This window comes from Acanthochromis polyacanthus, chromosome 3, assembly GCF_021347895.1.
Source record: "Acanthochromis polyacanthus isolate Apoly-LR-REF ecotype Palm Island chromosome 3, KAUST_Apoly_ChrSc, whole genome shotgun sequence".
In the NCBI taxonomy this organism is placed as follows: domain Eukaryota; kingdom Metazoa; phylum Chordata; class Actinopteri; family Pomacentridae; genus Acanthochromis; species Acanthochromis polyacanthus.
Window position 1 is genome coordinate 27,599,813 of NC_067115.1, and position 19,353 is coordinate 27,619,165.

At 41.3% G+C, this 19,353-nt stretch overlaps 1 protein-coding gene across 2 annotated transcripts in view; it reads right to left on the bottom strand.

Moving 5' to 3' along the window:
* The window catches only part of fbxo41 (F-box protein 41), a 71,288-nt gene extending 52,364 nt beyond the window's left edge, over positions 1-18,924 (bottom strand). For both annotated transcript variants that reach the window (XM_051945182.1, XM_051945181.1), the window contains exons 1-2: positions 18,785-18,924; positions 978-1,778 (exon numbers count right to left, since the gene is read on the bottom strand). In XM_051945182.1, coding sequence (XP_051801142.1) covers positions 978-1,526 — 549 coding nt within the window. In that variant the 5' untranslated portion in view covers positions 1,527-1,778; positions 18,785-18,924. The remainder of the gene's footprint in view (positions 1-977; positions 1,779-18,784) is intronic.
* Positions 18,925-19,353: the final 429 nt, after the last annotated feature.

Below are 19,353 nucleotides of genomic sequence, written 5' to 3' on the forward strand. Positions count from 1 at the left end.
TGTGCCCATTTAATATAAACAAAATGACTTTGGACTGAGCACAGGTGTGTGTTATGCACGTGTACGCGATGTTCGGATACCGAATCACGTGACCTAAATATGTAGCGGGAAGTGATGGGACTCAGAAACACCCCCGCAATTTAATCAATTGTTCCTTGTGTCACTTCCGATGGATAAGTCCTGATAAGTCTGCAATGGTCGGTTTGTAGTATAATCGCAATCGTGATCATCAGCAGGCAGCTGACGTAGCGTTCACTTGTCATAGTTACAGTGACACAGTTCCATTATCTCGCAATGACACAGAAATCTTTCACAAATCCATGGATCCAGACTATAAGCTGCATCAATCGATTAGATTTTGGAGGTGATCCGGATCACCGTCTGGATCCAGGATTTTTTTTGAAGGACTCTGTATGATTGAGAGATGGCCGCCAGGACTCTGTACAATTGAGAGATGGCCGTCCTTCAAAAAAATCCTAGATCCAGACGGTGATCCGGATCACCTCCAAAATCTAATCGATTGTTGCTTTTGCTCTTCCGGGCATTCTGTAAAAATTTGGTGAAAATCCGTCCATAACTTTTTGACTTATGCTGTAAACAGACAAACAGACAGACAGACAGACAAACAAACGCCGATGATTACATAACCTCCTGGCGGAGGTAAAAATGGTACCATTGATGTGTAAGCTGAGCCAAACAATCCTTTGACAGTTTATTACCTATTACTGATAAATATGGAGCAGAAAATTGTTAAAGAGAATATCTATTTTTCAAAAAAAATTTTGAAGCCCAAATGTTCTTCAATTTTGGAATGACCCAGTATTTTTCTTTGACTCCACCTGGACAGTGCAATAACCTAACAGCAGAAATCAAACTTTCACTGTGTGCAACTTCACTGAGAGTCAGTGACAACTAATTTGTATGTGTCTTTACATTTGTCTAATAAAGTTGATTCTGATTCTATCAACCACATGTACCTCTTCAGACAGCTTCTCCAGCCTCTCATCCAGCTCTAGCCGTTCAAACGCCCGCGCCTTCAGCCTGGCTAGGCCTTCCTCATAGGCTGCTTCTACTGCACTCGCCGCTACATTTGCTGCCACCGCTACAGCCGTGCTGGGGTTTCCATGGGGACCTGGGTCTGCAGATGTCATGGCTTTCTTCATAAAAATCTCCCCCAGAGGAAACTCCACATTCGGAATATATCGGGCTGCAGTGTTGGAGTTAGCCGGCGTCAAACTCAGGTCGTCCGGACAAGGAAGCTCACGACAGGGGAAACGCCGCTCCTTTAAAGCTGAAGGCCGAAGTGGCTCGAAAGGGTCGTTGTTGTTGGCAGGCGTGAGGAGAGCTCCCTCGGCCACTAGGGGTAGCAGAGCAGCGGCGTCGCACACACTGTTGGATTTGGAGAGGACGTAGAGGGTCTCGTATGTGTGGTTGTACTCCAGGTGGGCACGTAAGGACGACAGGCTTCGGAAGCGCTTGTGCTCCCCGCAGCGAGGACAGCGGTATGGCAGGTCCAGAGAGGCCATTCCGTGCAGTAACTGCCGGAGGAGAGGGGGGCGCTCACGCAGCACAACGGCAGCGCCAGTATGAGGGCACAGAGGTCAAGCACCTGATTGATGGTCCTCTCATGGTGGCAACGGGGCAACTCAGGGGAATCAGCAGGAAGAAGAGAGATCCCATGTGCAATGGAAGAGCCAGGTCAGTCACATGACCGCACAGAGAGGCGACATCCGACTGGTCTTTTCACTTCATCTGCCATGGTCTCCCAGCCTGATGTCCTACACGGAGGGATAGAATACAAGTTAAAAATTAAACATTTGTGCAATTTTAATGCAAACTTAAATGAGAATTCACATGAGAAAAAAAAATGCAACAAAAAATTGTTAACAAGAAAAGTACTCAGAGCTCACACTACTCTGCCAAGGATGCTCAGCCGTATGATTTCCGACGGATGAAATCTTGAAAAAAATTTGTGACAGAAATCACGATAACATAGAATGTGCCCATTTAATATAAACAAAATGACTTTGGACTGAGCACAGGTGTGTGTTATGCACGTGTACGCGATGTTCGGATACCGAATCACGTGACCTAAATATGTAGCGGGAAGTGATGGGACTCAGAAACACCCCCGCAATTTAATCAATTGTTCCTTGTGTCACTTCCGATGGATAAGTCCTGATAAGTCTGCAATGGTCGGTTTGTAGTATAATCGCAATCGTGATCATCAGCAGGCAGCTGACGTAGCGTTCACTTGTCATAGTTACAGTGACACAGTTCCATTATCTCGCAATGACACAGAAATCTTTCACAAATCCATGGATCCAGACTATAAGCTGCATCACTGCCAAAATCCAATCACTTGGTCCTTGTGTCATTTCTGACCTCTGAAAATTTCATCTAATTCTGTTAGCCTGTTTTGGAGCAATGTAGCTAACAGACAGACAGACAAACATGCCAATCATCACATACCTCCGCCGTTCAGTGGCCTAGTAACAAGAGGTAGAGGACAAAAGCTAAGGTACCTCCAAAGTATATATGGGGAAAAGCAATCCCAGCCTTTTTCTACAACAATGTCCATCTTTTCCCTGCAACACATTCAAGTAAATCCTGGCACTGCTTCAGGGGTTTACTGAAGCTTAGTAGTGTTTTTTTATTTGACAATAAAAATATAAAATGAACTCTCAATAAACCAAGTTGCAAACAAAACCAAACCCAGATGAATACTCATTGAAATGCAGCAATCATCCTCATACAGCAGTGAAGAAAAAAAAAGCCTCATATTAGCACGATGATTACCTTTGTAAAAAGTGATTATTGGCTCAAAACATTACCTACAAATTAGAATTTTCTCCTGTTTATTGTGCTAATTAAACCACTGAACAACAACACTGATTGTTAAAAGGATAATTAACTATGACAGATCCACGAGAAAAACTGTCACATTTAACATAAATGGATGAGAGCAAAAGTGCGTTTCATCCAGTTATGCTATAGCAGTCATTCCAGCTGTAATTGAGATTATAATCACAAAGCCTAGATTTCCTCACATCTTCCAGCTGTCTGGACTAAAATCACTCTATGATACACTCGTCTATGAGTTTATTGGTCAGGAAACATGAAACCTTCACTTCACTAAAGGTTAAAAAGGAGACTCCTGCACTTGTGCGCAGAAATACTCAGAGGAAGACTAAGGGAAGAATAGAGAAATGGAAATGGATCCATTAGTGAGAGTGCTTGTTAGTGCCAAGTCTTAAGTCTAAGTGGTCAGACTGGATAATGCTAAGATCTTTACAGAGGGATCTGGTAACCCCCACTCGGAAAAAAAACCCTGCTATCTGTTATCTGAGTTATATCCTCCTCATGCAGTCTTTGTTTCTGCAGTTCCTTGTTTTAACTGCAGCCTTATGCTTCAAACAATACTCTCAAAGAAGGCAAGGAACAGGGGAGTTAATTAAATGCATGCCAAAACTTAAAAACAAAGTAACAAAGCACGCAATTCAACTATTTCCCTACATTCATAAAACAGCAATCTACCAGAAATATCAAAAAATATATACATCTATCATTTCCATCTGCCACTTACATGCCGAGCAGCGCGAACCACAGCAGGAACATTGCATTACTTGTTTATCCAATTATCCAGCACTTGAAACCCCTGGTGAAATAAAAATTCAGCATCCCAGCCAGCATTCAGCATTCAAGCCTCCGCTGGTTCCTCTGCATCAGGTTCTCTAATTAACACGCAGTTCTTCCCCAGTCAGTTTCAGACGCCAGCGCACTGGCAATGAAAAGCTGAGCTCTGTACTGCGGTGAGATGCAGTGATAAGCCACAAGATCAGAACCACCGACGGGCAAAATGAATAACAGTGATCATATTGTTACAGTACAATGTTCTGCTGGGAAAACTTGGGTCTTGGCAATAATGTGGATGGTATTGGCACTTCCCAATGCCAGTAACGTCCCCTTGCAGAACAACGTGCCCTTCCACACTGCAAAAACTGCTCAAGGAACACAACAACAAAGTCAATGTTGTTGACCCGGCCTTCAAAATCCCAAGATTCCAATCTGGTCAAGCATCAGACGCACTACAATAAGTCAGATCGACAGAAAACCAACCCCAGTGCCAATCCAACATCCTGGTTCCAGATACCACCAGAGATCCAGAGTTCATGTCTTGACAGGTCAGACTTGTTTGGGTGGCATAAGGGGTTTAAATGTTGTAGCTGATTGGTATAGATTATTAAGTCAAGATAGTTACCAAGAAATCTGTAACGCCACAAAATTACCTGGATATTTTAGACGTAAAGTTCCTCTATTGATAGAAAAAACGATATCCAAACATTAGATGCGGTATTGGTCTGATTATGGCTGTAATCTACAATTATCTTCCATGACCACACCAACATTATCTACATTATGGTATTTATGGAAGAAACATTTTACATTCGCTGTTCTCAGTTTTACTTAATCTAGATGAGATTCAAGAAAGACCTAGGCCAAGAGGGCAGCTTAAAACCAGTGCTAGAACAATAAATGCAAAATGACTGAGATTCCACAAAATATGCAGTTAAGATTCAATAAAAGAGCAGAGACATTCTTTTAAATGCAAATGATGTAGAAGAGCAGTTTGATTTGTATGTTCCTTTACATTTGTACGAACACGAGTTTTTTCACTAATCCTTTAGGCCCTGCTGAACCCGTCCTACATCATTTTCAGTGTTCTTCAGCCAATTAAAAGAAAATCCTGACTGCCAAGCATTTTTAAATACTGAACATACACTTCTTCCAACAAATACATTACTGCAGTTTGCCATTTTAAAAAATAAAAACTATCAGCACCTCAATGGGTTTTGGATCAAAAACAAGGAGTACCAATGCCCAGAACGTGGATTGCTTTACCGAGCTGTTTCCGCCAAACAATCTGAGTCCACATGGTCTGCATAACAATCGAAGCCCATGTATTAGAGTGCGCACAGTCTGTGTTTTAACATGGGCCATTTGGACTCTTCCAGCTGGGTATAAACGGTAATGTACCCCAATCCAAGACTGGAACTTGAACCAGACCAGAACCTTAAGAGTTTCCCTCTCAGAATGTTCTACAGCAGTTATTAATGAGCAAAGCAGCAGGCATTGAGGGTGCAATGACAAATCACAGATGCAGACCGTTCCTCACAGTGGGCTCATACGCTGGAAATCCCCAGAAGTAACGGAGACTGTTATTAGACGTCTGGTGAGGCTGGATCAGGGAGTGTACTGGCAAGTCGTGCCCACTTATTAAAGAAAGAGGATTTCACAGGCGCAGTCACTACACTGCAGACAGCAGGCTCTCCCATCTGCTAAAAATTACCAAGTGAGGTATTTAAACAGGCAGGAAATGGAAGGAAGTGAGGCTGCTTGGTAGCCACATGTCACATCCTGCCAATGGAGCTTAGTCGAAATATTTCAAAGAGCTGAATTTGACGCTCTATTGTGGACTGTGACTGGTGGATACAAAAAGTTACTGAGACGCACTTCACAAAAAAAACAGCAGCTCTTTACTGTTCTCTCTCTCCGCATTACAGTTCTTTTTCTCTCACAGAAAGCCCTCTAATTGGTTCTCACCATGAGAGAACACCGTCTAACAAACCAGCTGCAATGACCAATCAAAAGGGGCAGGGAAATCCTCAGCGCAGACATCAACTCAGACAATTACAACCTCAGTGCCTGAACATCATTAAAACAAGAGATTCAATATAGATGGTGAGATCTTTGGACCAGAAATAGAAAATGTAAAGACAAGAAAAAAAGGGATAGATTAACAAAAAATCTAGATTTTTATCAAAAACAGTGATTTAACTATAAGCAAACAAGTAGCAGTGTATAAAATAAGTGATCTAAGTGTATGGCATTAGGCTGTGCCTGATATGATGTATGAGAATGAGAAATCTGCCATTTATTTTAAACCAATCTGCTCTACTTCTATAACAATCCGTAACAAAAGTCACATCTTTAACTGGCCGTGTGACCCAACACTGATCAGGTTGTGTGACCAAATATCGATCAGATATACAAATTTTCCTTTCAAATTAAGCAAGAGGGGGAGAAGTGTGGGACTTGATGTCTCATTCTTGTTCCTGCACTGATCAGATCCGCATCTGCAACAAACTCTGAGCCTCATTTGTGTTACAGAACTGCTTTGGGCTGCAAACACAGAAAAGCTCTTTAATAACGATCCCACAGAGCAGCCACCTGGTGCAAATATCACACTGACGGGCAGAGTATTTAGCATTAAGGGGCCCAGTGCATCCACGGTGCTTAGTTGTCCTTGACTGATATTTCTCCAGGGCCGATGGGAGCACAAATATTATTAAAAATCCAAATACTACAACATTTATAAGCAACATTCCTGACTGACTTGACACAACATCAAAAACATCACCCCAGCTGGTCGTTTTATTTCTCTTTCTTGAGTAATCCTGTTGTTCTGTGGATTTCTCATGGAAAGGTGCTTTCTAAAGGGCTTTCTGCTGGGAAACAGTAACAACCTCATTTTTACTGTCCATCAAACCTATAAGGGCTTTCAGACGGTCAAACAAGGCATTAAAAGGCGGCCCAATCAAAGCACATATAGACCTGCAGGAAACAGCGACGGCTTCAATTTGACCATGGTTCTTTGCAACAAGGTCATGAGAGAAAGCGATGGTAACAGGGCTAAATGGCTCTTTACCTACAGCCGTTTACATCGGGGCAGAAGCCTGAAATCTCAGGGTGGTTAATAGTGGAGGCTGGTCTACACACCCACAGTCCATTTTCATCATGAGAAGAAAGGGTTTTCTGCACATAAGGTCTGGAGTTACAGGTGAATAGTTTCAAACAGACGAGATAATAAAGATATAGAAATGTAATGACAAAGAACAAGAATGGAAGGAGGCTGGCAGAAGCAGAAGTGCGAGGAGGCCGCAAGAAGAGGACTGATAGCGACAGTGAAAGTGTTTCACAGCAGAAGAGGTATATAATGTAGCACAGGAGATTTTCACATTGTGAAGAAATAATGTGGAACCAATAGAGCATGGAAAATGAGTTTAATATTCTTTGAGTTTAAAAGGTAACCAGTGCTTTCAGCAGTGCTGATCATTTTGCTGTTCCTGAGTAGCACTGGGCAATAATCCAATGTTGTTATTTTTTAAAGGCACGAGTTTTTGATCAACGGAAGCAACATTTGGATGAGTTTGTTCTTATTTTGTGCACATCAGGAGTGTAACAGAAAATCCACAGTACGATGTGTACTTCAGTTTGGTGTCAAGGTTTAGTATATTTTTGGTGCAGCACAGAGAAGGTTGTAGTCAGTAAAAAGGCAAAAGTGTTTAACTGCCGATGTTCATTAGTTTAACAGTTAAAGCACTCAAATGGTATTATGCAGTCAGTAGTAGAATTCTTGAGAATTTTGTTCAAGGAGTTCAAGTACATGGACGTAAAGAAAAAAAGATGTCTATCTTTCTTTAGATCATAGGATGTACCAGCCGAACCAAAAATATTAGTATGGGACAAATACACTTACCATAGCACCAATAGTGCAACATGCTTTTTTCCAGTGATGATCGCGATCATCAACGTAGGAAGCACCTTGCATGAAACACTCAATGCCAAATAGTGAGTGTGTGTGAATGAGCTCTACTACAAAAAGTGCTTTACAAATGCAGTGGTACTGGTGATACATGTAGATTGCACCCCATCTTTTGCCCAATATCAGCTGAGACAGGCTCCAGCAAGCAACCCATGGCACTCTACTGGACAAAGCAGGTGTAGTTAATGAATAGACGATTAAATGTAGTTCATTAAAAATATTAATGAGTCCTAATCAAGTAGGAATAAGAACCAAATAATAGTTTGGAGATATGCATTACCGTTCAAAAGTTTGGGGTCATCCAGACAATTTCATGTTTTCCATGAAAACTCACACTTTTATTCATGTGCTAACATAACTGCACAAGGGTTTTCTAATCATCAATTAGCCTTTCAGCACCATTAGCTAACACAATGTAGCATTAGAACACAGGAGTGATGGTTGCTGGAAATGTTCCCCTGTACCCCTATGGAGATATTCCATTAGAAATCAGCCATTTCTAGCTAGAATAGTTATTTACCACATTAACAATGTCTAGACTGAATTTCTGGATAATTTAATGTTATCTTTATTGAAAAAATAACGCTTTTCTTTCAAAAATAAGGACATTTCTAAGTGACCGCAAACCTTTGAACAACACTGTAAATATCTGTCTTCCTTCTGCATGTGACTTTTGTGTTTAATTAGATGTACTGTGACACAGCTAGAAATGCCTCTTACAATGTCACCATAGGTGGTTAAATTAAGTAGATTATTACGATTCACAGCTATGCTTCACTGTGTTATAATGGGAGCAAAACAGCAGGTGAGGTGATGCAGTTACAGAGCCAGAGAGTCAGTGTGTGAAAGAGGTCGGGGTGGATGGCTGGGTCAACAAAACACTCGACTTTTATATTTAATCATAGACAATCCATAATTTATACCATGTGTTTAGTATTAGAACTCTGGCAACAAAATTCATCTACTTTAAATCATGATTTTTCACAAAATTCCAGCAAGTAATTTTTGTGCCTAAACCCAACCGAACAGAAGCAAAAAGGACCTGCGCTCTATTACACTCCAGGTGGTACTCTAAAGGGTAGGGACAAACAATCTATACGGTGATTCAATTTGGACGACTTCTCAGGTCACTGGCTAATAGTGTGTGTGCACAGCAGTATTTAAGTGGTTTTAATTAGAATGGATGGGGCACTCTATTGCAGCTCAGCACACAAGAACTCTGACTGTACCTGCTGTCCTGCTGTATCTGTACTGTCAGCGTTTTATCTACCAAAGATCGGAAGACAGAAGCTAACAGCCGTAACATCTGTTTTGATCCGACAGCTTTGCAGATCCATGCTACTGGATATTTAAATATTTTACCCTAATACCCACTGCAAGCTCAGCCATCTCAGTGGGGGATCCCTGTCAGACTCAGCCAACCCAAGGTCTCTCTCTTTTGAAGTTTCTTCACTTTTCTTGAAAGTTTTTCTCGCACCACCCGTGATCAAAAAGTGGAAAATACAAGTAATCTCCATACTGTAATCATTTATTATTATGATTCATTTTCATTTTATTATATCCAAGCATGTTTGTATGTTAAGTTTTACATCTCTGTGTCCCTCGAGGCAAACCTGCCTAAAAGGACTTTGGATAGAAGTTTTCTGCGCAGCTGTTGGAACCATAAACAGAAAGAGAATGAAATTCTCACAATTTAAAAAAAAAAAAAAGCACTCAGAGAGCACAACAGTCCACCAAAGTTGTTCATTCCCACAAATGGCATTTCCAGAGACACAGCATTTTTTTTTAATAGAAATGCAGCATGTGTAATTTTTTGATTTTCCCTGAAAATTTCATTCAAATTTGTTAGTCCATTTTTGAGTAATGTTGCGCACAGACGGAATAACAGACGGACAGACAAGCGTATGCCGATCGTCACATAACTTCGCCAAAGCTCCACTTCCTTTTCAGTAATAAATATTGACTTTAGGGGTTGAGTAGTTTTGCATATATACACCGTTAAAAAGTTTGGGGTCACCCAGACAGTTTCATGTCTTACATGAATACTCACACTTTTATTCATGTGCTAACATAACTGTACAAGGGTTTTCTAATCGGTAGTGTCTACAGAGACGGACCCGTACCCGTAGCCATTTGCCAGACAGATATGGACCCGTACGCGAGTCTCGCGAGTCAAGAAGCTGCTAACCACTGCAAACTGCTGAAAGGTAAGCAAAGGTTAAGGTTAGGGTTAGTGTTAGGGTCAGGTTTAGGGTCCGTACCTGTAGTACCGATGCTACGGGTCCGTACCGCTAGCGTCTACCGGGAGTCACGTGACCAGATCTCGCGTATCTGATTGGCAAATGGCAAGTGCCGTATCCGTAGTCCACAGGCTACGGGTAAGGTCCGTACCTCTAGAAACAACCTTTCTAATCATCAGTTAGCCTTTCAACACCATTAGCAAACACAATGTAGCATTAGAACACAGGAGTGATGGTTGCTGGAAATGTTCCTCTGTACCCCTATGGAGATAGTCCATTAAAAATTAGAATAGTATTTACCAAAAAAAGCTTTTCTTTTAAAAAGGACATTTCTGAGTCACCCCAAACTTTAAAAAAAAACTACAGATTTTCTTTTGAATGTTTCTCTTTGGTTTGTGTTTTGTGTCTGTTCCTCAGAGTACTGTGATTACACGTCACTACGTGTAGTTTCAACAAACCACTGATTATTGGACAGAAGGAGATAATTGGGGAAGATAAGTCAGATTAGTTCAGGATTATCTGAACCAGTCCATCACTGTCACCAATGAGACCTAAGAAACTAAGGAGCATACTGGCATCAGCAGCTTTGTTGATGCTTCACATTTACTACTTTATTCACAGCTGTGTGGCTATCAGCTGACTAACATGGAGTCGTATTCCAGCAGGTGTACAACGACACTTTTCACTGTGCTGCACTGAAACATGCTGCTACAGCTCCATCCACAGGTCCGACATCCTCCTTGTGCGGTATACTTTAGCATTGTTGATTTAGCTCAGATTTAATGCCTCTTCATGTGTTTATTAGAGGGGGGGCATACTTCCAACTGTGTACCCATTTTCCATAAACTGTGATTATGGTCCCTATGAGAGGCTGTAAGTGTCTCTGACTGAACTGTGCTCACTATAATAAACTAATTCATTCAAACTCCTGACATCTGTGTGAAGATACTGGCGTATATTCTGCAGCCACTGCAACGCAAACTCTGCAGCATGTGCATAAAACATCAGCTGGCTGCCATGACAGTTAATGACACGACTGCTAAAGATTCAGCTCTAAATCATCAAACTGGTCTGAATTCATTCATAAATAATTAAAAGTCAGTAGTTCAAACAGAATGCCACTCGGTCTCACACAGCCTTTGTTCAGCAGACTGTTTCTGGATCTCTACCGCACAGCCAGGTGAGATGTGTTCCTGTATTCCTGCGTTCTCTGATAAAGATTTTTTGTGCTTGCAGGTGTGAGGAGGAGAGTGACTCAAGGTGTATCGCAGCCGGTCCTCTGTGAAGCTTCACCCAGAGCTGATGCGGCACTGAACTCAAACTGGCAGCTAGCAATACGCTTAAGCGCTAATAATAACGGGGGTGCCGAGCCTGTATGAGAGGTGTGACACGAGCATCATCCCACACGTCGACGATAGAGCCGTTATCCCTGCTGGCATTTCTCATGTGGAAAATGTGCCCCACCCACTCCTGCATTATTATTCTCACAGTCAATATGATGATAAAACTGAATATCCAAGTAAATACAGAGATAACAGTGTGACAAAACAATTCGCATTGCCCGACCCTGGTTTGTTCTGCATGACATTCAACTATATTAATACTACATGAAGACAAAAGGCTGCACACGTTCAGATAGCGGCTGACATGGATGAGGAGCCGCCACAGCTTGTTCCCTGGACAGGTAACCTCACACTATATAGACTCCTTTATAAACCAAATGAGAGGTTTAGTGAGAGCTTCTAATGCCTTCTAGGCTACATGACCATGTCAAAGTGTGTTAGTCCTGACTGAGCCACGGGAGTCCCATGACAGGGCAATCTCAGCGCCTTGGGCTCCTCACCTGACAGCAAAGGGCAAACATAACCACTTATGGTTGAAAAAGATTCAGGACGCTTTGGTTTTTATACACCCAGTGAGACCGATTTCACTTCGTGCACTGAGATAAAATATTCTCCTCAGAAGCCCGCTTCCTTTACAACATCTGGTTTTGAATATTTGAAGAAAAAAAGACAGATACACCACCAGTCAAAAGTTTGGACACACCTTCTCATTTAGTGGTTTCTCTTTATTTTCATAACTATTTACATTGTAGATTCTCACTGAAGGCATCAAAACTATGAATGAACACACATGTAGCTATGTAGTCAAAAAAAGTGTGAAATAAATGTAAACATGTTTACATGTTTACATGTTTCAGGTTCTACCTCATGAAGCTCACGGAGAGAATGTCAAAAGTGTGTAAAGCAGTAATCAAAGCAAAGGGTGGCTACTTTGAAGAATCTAATACATAAAACATGTTTTGACTTATTTCACACTTTTTTGTGTACTGCATAATTCCATATGTGTTCATTCATAGTTATGATACCTTCAGTGAGAATCTACAATGTAAATAGTCGTGAAAATAAAGAAAAAGCATTAAGTGAGAAGGTGTGTCCAAACTTTTGACTGGTAGTGTGTATAAAATGTAACGTCTACGTAGAATAAAGTACATTAAAAAGCCAGCAAAATAAGACCATATACATTTATCAACAAAGAAGAAGCATTATCCAGTGTATTTGGATCATTTACGTTGTTCTGAGCTGACTAGTGTCTCCTGTTTTTCCGTCTGCATGAACTGGACAGAGAATTATCACCTGCAGGTCCCCTTAGCTATACAGTAAGTTTCAGCTCATTGTTTGCTGTCCTGCCACAGCGTCACGATTTTGGTTCAATCCAATCACTCTCGCATCATTGTGTTCGGCCACAGCAGTCAAAAAAGCTCCATTACAATCTCTTAAGTCAACCTGCTCAGCATCAAACAGAAGACAGTCACAGCAGCAGCAGCTGGAGAGCAGAAGGAGCATTTAGCAGGTACAGAGCCAGATGTTTAACTAAAGGCCAAAAACAGGTGAAGGAGGTGGAACACTGGATTCAGATTCACCAAATGAACAACAATGCGTGTCTTAATGAAGGCAAATGTTGCTCTACAACTGGTGGATGTGTAAACAAAACAAAAAAATCGCTAGAAAAATTCATTGTATGAACTTATTGTTGTGTTCCCAACATGTTTCCACTGATTCCAAACACATCTGTGGGTTTGCAGGTTTAAGTTAAAAGCTGATGCTAAATTTTTAGGCGGGGATTCACTATAAGGCTATAAAACTGAATTTAATTCAATAAAAAGTTGCTTGATAAGTGATACCACTACTGAGCTCACTGCAAAACTGAATACAGTACAATAGTTAATCAATCAATAGTTAAATGTGAGATTAATTGACAACAATATTAGTTTTGTAAAGATAATTTTGGTGGTTGTCTCTGTGTAACATATTATATTGTGGTCTTCATCTTACTATGTGAACTGTCCACAGATGACTCTTGTTGTGAACTGATGCCATATAAATCAAATTTGAATTTAAAACTGAATTGAAAGCTGAATTCTTGGATGCTGCGCCAATCTGAAACTCGGCCTTTCCACTTAACTGAAACATTTTTAATTCTTACTTATTTTGGATGACACAGTGGAGCAGTGGTTAGCTCTGTCACGGCTCAAAGGTTCTGGGTTTGAACCTGCTAGTTTGCTGAAGCTACAGGATGAAGCAGGTAGGTAATGGATTTACTGCCTCTAGTCGCCGGACAGCTGGAAGGAAGCAGCGTCCCATCGTCCCACTTTAACAAGCTGCCACCGAGAGAGTCCATTAAAAGACTAAAATTGATCTTGTGGTTGAATAACTGACTAACACCTCAATGTAATGTACTCCCACTACTGAAGTTTAGTCATTACTTCATTATTGCAAGGGCAAAAGAAGACACCATGTGGGTTTCCTCATGTTACATAACATTGCTGTGATAAGCACCCATTGAAGTAGCATTAATTCTCAGTGTGAGACCCAACAGCAAGAAAGCTAAAACTATACTTCCCTCACTGCAGTGACCAAATGAGTGTCATTATATTGGAGCTCAGCGTTGGCCCTGGGGCCCCGAGGGAGAAATTTGCGGTCGAGCCACTATTGACCCCGATTATACGTGACAGTTTCATTACTCCCTCAGTCAACCAGAAACCAGCCACCAAAGATCTGAGCAAACTCAGTAAACCGATCAATCACTGGCGAGTTTTTAAAAGCAAAACTACCTTAAATTCTCTGGAATCCACCACCTGAAATGTGAATATTTGCTGGCTTCCTGGTTTTCTACCATTATAAAGTCAACATTTGGGAGGACTGCTGACATAGAAAATGAAATAAATAAAATAATATGTTAACTAAGACTTCAAGTGATAAATAATTCTGACATTTTAAGCACTAACCAATCCATTATGAAGCATGTATATGTTATATACAGAAACCACATCGTGTGACCTAAATATGTAGCAGGCGACAGGAATTGATGGGACTCAGAAACACCCCCACAATTTTATCAGTTTTTCCTTGTATCATTTTTGACAGATAAGTCCCGATGAGTTCGCAACGGTGCAGTTGTAGCAGGATCTCAATCATGTGATCGTCAGCAGGCAGCTGACGTAGTGTTCACTTGTTGTCATAGTTACAGTGGCGCTGTGTCACTATCTTGCAATGATACAGAATACTTTAACAAATCCGTGGATCCAGACTATAAGCCACATCACTGCCAAAATCTAATCACTTCGTCCTCGTTTCATTTCTGACCTTCCCTGAAAATTTCATCCAAATCCATTACTCTGTTTTTGAGAAATCTAGCAAACAGACAGACAGACAAATGTACACCAATCATCACATAACCCTGCCGAGGCTCCACCTCCTTTGCAGAGTAATTACAGTCACTGATTTTAGCCTTGCAGTGCACCTTTGACAGCATAACATTTCCCGGTGTTTTCTGTCAGTTAAATTACTCAAAGCACACACAAAAAATGTCAAGAAATTTGATTAAAACAAGACTTTTTAATAGATAAACTCAGTATATTCCAAAATAATCACAATTAGATCATGACACAAGGTCCATGTTGAAGAGTGTTGCCACAAGATGGATTAACCGTCACCATAGTTTGGGCTCTGAGCAATTTGCTCTCTAGGTCTGGTTAGTAATCGAGCCCAGAGCTCAGGACAAGTCAAGGCTGGGACAGTGAGAAAGATGGAGAGAATTACAAATGTGAGCTGATGCAAAGCCTCATTCAGCAGCTCAGCACTGTCTGCTATTGATCCAGGAGGCTGTCCACCGAAACGATTACGTTCAAGCATACATACATCAACAACGCGGGCCAGGAGGGTGTTTTTACACACACTCACTGCACTGGTCCCTGCTGTGTTCATACACACTGTACGCAGACAAACCCATGCACTTACAGCATGAATTCTGTGCTACAGTGTGTGAGACTCTGTTATGTTTCGCTTGTATATTTCCACAGAAACAAACAAAATTGAACGAATCTCGTCTTATTAATGAGAGAATCTCAAAAACTGAATTGATCTTGCAGTTTGCTCAACAGGTAGCAAGATCCATGAATACGTCATACTGAGTGTTTACCTTGCATTTAGTAGCATTAATCTAAGCCACTGCTGCCACTGCAGATAGCTGTGCTCACACATTTGTCACCTCTGCAGAGGTACAGTATCCTCTCCAAACAGAGCTGGATAAGATATTGTACTTTCTCAGTATCTCACACCTTCTTAAAAGAGCACAGAACGTTAGCTTCTTACCATATTTCTGTACATTAAGTCCTCATGATGCTAGTCTAAACAAGATCAGCTTCTATAGAGGACGTCTGAGAGAAATGATGCAGAAAATGTCTTCTGTGATTTGTGGCTGCATTTGAACAGTCTCTGAGGTCCTTTTATTCTCATTAATCCGGAGTCTGTGGTGGAATAATATCCAAGTTCCTGGTAAAGGACCGATGAAATCAGTGGAGATGAAATATGTCCTGTTTCAGCACGGCTGACATGTAGCATGGTGCTACCTAACAAGAATAAATGAGAGAGCATCACATCGGAATTTGATTACATGCCATTATCTCACCGTTTTGAAAACCTTAAAACAGCAAAGGAAAATAGGTAAATGCTGTATGAAAACTACTTCCACATTAGTGTGTTTATTGCATGGATAGTTTTTTGGCAGCGACGAGCTGTCAGAAAAGTTTAAATGCTCCATGCAAGAATCATGAGCCTGATCCCTGATCTCTACGCGATGGTTGGATGAGCAGCATTGTACAGGCAGGCGCAACAATAAGAGCACCGCAGGGAGAAGCCTGAGCCAGCTGTGCACCTACACAGTCTTATTACATACTGAGAGTGAGCCATGCATTAATGATCAGATAAAGCTCAAGGGAGTTAATATAGATCATAGGGATGAAACTCGCTATTGTTCTCATTGTTGATTACTTTCTCGATTAATCAATTGGTCCAGAAAATGGTAAAAAAATGTTGATCAATGTTTCCCAAAGTCCAAGAAACGTCTTTAAGCTTCTTGTTTTGTCAACCACCCAAAGATATTCGGTGCACTGACATAGAAGAGGAAGGAAACCAGAAACAATCAAATTTAAGAGGCTGAAATCTGAGAAAAAGTATTTTCACTTGATGCTTGACAACTGGCCAACTTACTGCTGCAGCTTTATGTGACAACACTGAAATAATAAACACATAAAGCACAGCACTGTGCAAACTACTACAGAGATATGAGAGAAAACTGTGCTTGTTTTGAAGGAAATAAATAGCCAAATTCAATATGTACTCTACTGTTCAACAGTTTGGAGTCACTTAGAAATGTCCTTTTAAAAAAAAAAAAAAGCATTTTTTTTAATTGAAAGAAACAAAAATTAATCAGAATTCCAGTCTATACGTTGTTAATGTGGTAAATGACTATTCTAGCTGGAAACAGATGATTTTTAATGGAATATCTCCATAGAGGTACAGAGGAACATTTCCATCAACCATCACTCCTGTGTTCTAATGCTACATTGTGTTAGCTAATGGTGTTGAAAAGCTAATTGATGATTAGAAAACTCCTGTGCAATAATGCTATCATTTGAAAAAAGTGAGATTTCCTGGGTGACCCCAAACCTTTGAACGGTAATTTACAATAAACATCATGAAAAGAGCGAAACCGGCAATTAAACTATGAAAACTTTCTGACTTCCCCAACATGTTTATGGCTGTAAACCTCAGTCCTTGTTGAAGATCCAACTTCAGAAACATTTAGATGTTCAAACATCCTCTAATTACGTAGTTAGCAAACATCAGGAGCATGTAGGAAGCTGTGGGACATCTCAGTATGAGTGATGATAACCAGTGTGCATAAAAGTGACTCCCAGCAGATTCTGGGATGGATAGATGGATAGAAGTGTAGCAATGCAATGTCGTAGGTTAAGATTATTCCAAAGTTTAAGAGACATGTTTCTTGGCTCAGTACTTGGGAGTTTTTAGCGGCTGCCTGTAGCAACTTTATGGTGACTGTATTTAGCCAAGAAATAGTCCTTAACATTACCTCTGTTAAAACAACAACCTGACATTTTTACACAGGTTTTACGTGTAAATTAGTGAACGCTGGAGGTGGATTTTGTTACCTTTGTACTGCCGTGGTGCTGTGAAAGCAGTATTGATTGCTGTTGTTATTATTCAGACTATAAGTTGTTATTGAATGTAAGGTGTGTTGGACTATCTTATCCCATAGATCTTCACATGTGATCATTGAGAAACCATCTGTCTGCAGTGACATTTACATGACAGCTGGACACTCCAAGCATGCCAACTTAAAAGCTGTCTTGGACCAGTGAATGAAGCTTCCTGACATGAGGTCTGCACACAGGAACATAGAATATGCATGTATGTTGCCAACCTGCTGCAGTGCAGATATAGAACTCAACTCAAGGATTCAATAGTCGTCCTGCACAAACCCAAACATGTCTGTTTTCTGGGTTAATCCCACCGTTATCTCCCTGCTTTGTTTTTCTCAGCATGACTGCTTCAACTTTTGTCACATCTGATTCCTACAAACAGCAGCAGCAGCTCGGAGTTTAAGGAACACTGACTCGGAGATCTCTCATGCACTGTAGTCATATGACAGTTTCCCAAACTCCAGCAGCCTGGCTGTTTGTCAGCGTGATTCCTCACCGCCATGAGAGTTTGAGGTGTCCCCGTGGGAATATTATTATCATTATTAGATCGTGAATATTATCAGTCATGATTTCCTCTGAATGCAAATTGTGCTCAGAGGAACATTAAAAAATCTACACTGTGGGCGCAAGAAGATGATACATCATGATTCTGAAATTGTGCAGCATTCTCTCTCACACACACACATACATATGCACAACTTGCAGCTGTGCGCAGAGCCAGTAAACAGACATTTAACTTGCAATGCCCATCATCCTCCAAACACAGCACCACCAGGTCCAGTGTGCAAACAATCCAGGCCAAACAGGCGGGCCAAAGTCTCCTATAGCTCTGAAAAAGAGCTGCTTCGACCTGACGACTGATAGCCGCTAATGCTGTGTCAGTAAACAAAAAAAAGAAAAACACTGATCCTCATATCTGCAGCGCACATGGATCAATCAGCAGCAGCGGATCATGTGGGTGTGGACGCAAATGTCATCTTCAACATACAGCGATGAGTTGAAGGCACAAACAGGCCGGAGTCGGGTAAATGCACAACGATGCTGGAGGAGAAAATAAAAAAAGGGGGGCGACAACCTGACATGTGTACCCGAGATTTTAGCCCTGTTTTCCCAGCAAGCAGCAGCGGCTGCAGCGGCGGCAGCGGCAGCACTGGCTCATTGCTGGACTGACAGGACGTTGCATAAAATACGGCAAAAAAATAAAAAATAAAATCGCAGCGAGCGGCGTTGAATGAAGCGACAGCTGAAGGAAACATGCACGATCGGAAGAAGAGAGGGGGGTTTAAATGAAAAGGAGGGGACAGGGAGAGAGAGGGAGAGAAAAGGCAAAAAGAAAGAAAGAAAGAAAAGAAAGAAAATGTGCGTCTCACTCACCTCGCAATCTTCTCCCCATTTTTTCCTGCGCTCCAATCAAGGAGCCGCTCCAGCCTTCAGTGACGTCAAGCAGCCAGACTCTGCAGCAGAGAGCGGCAGGCCTGCAGAGGACGAGCAGGAGGGAGGAGAGAGGCAGCACATGCAAATACAGGAAGAAACACCCCTTCCAGCTCCTCATCAGGGGCCAGGATAGTCCATCTACTCGGACAGACGAGTGGACGCATTCATCCTGCAGTCTGTAGAGTCCTGCCAGCTGCCACTTTGCTCTGTGAATGAATGAACACCGAGCAAAAGAGAGTTCAGGTAGTCCTCCACGTGTGACAGATTTTTTACTATGTTGGATCTTGTCAGTCATCCAACTTGTAGAGGTATACTTAAGTAAGAAGCCTCCTCTCCCGTAATTCCTCCTCCTGACCACCACTAGTCAGATTAAATCATTTTATTGGTCTGAGGGATTAAAAATATGCTGTTATATTAAGCATCTCATCTCTGATTTGCTTGTATCATCAACTATGTATACTCAAAATGGTACCTGTGAAATTTGCAATGACATATCAAATATTTTCTGA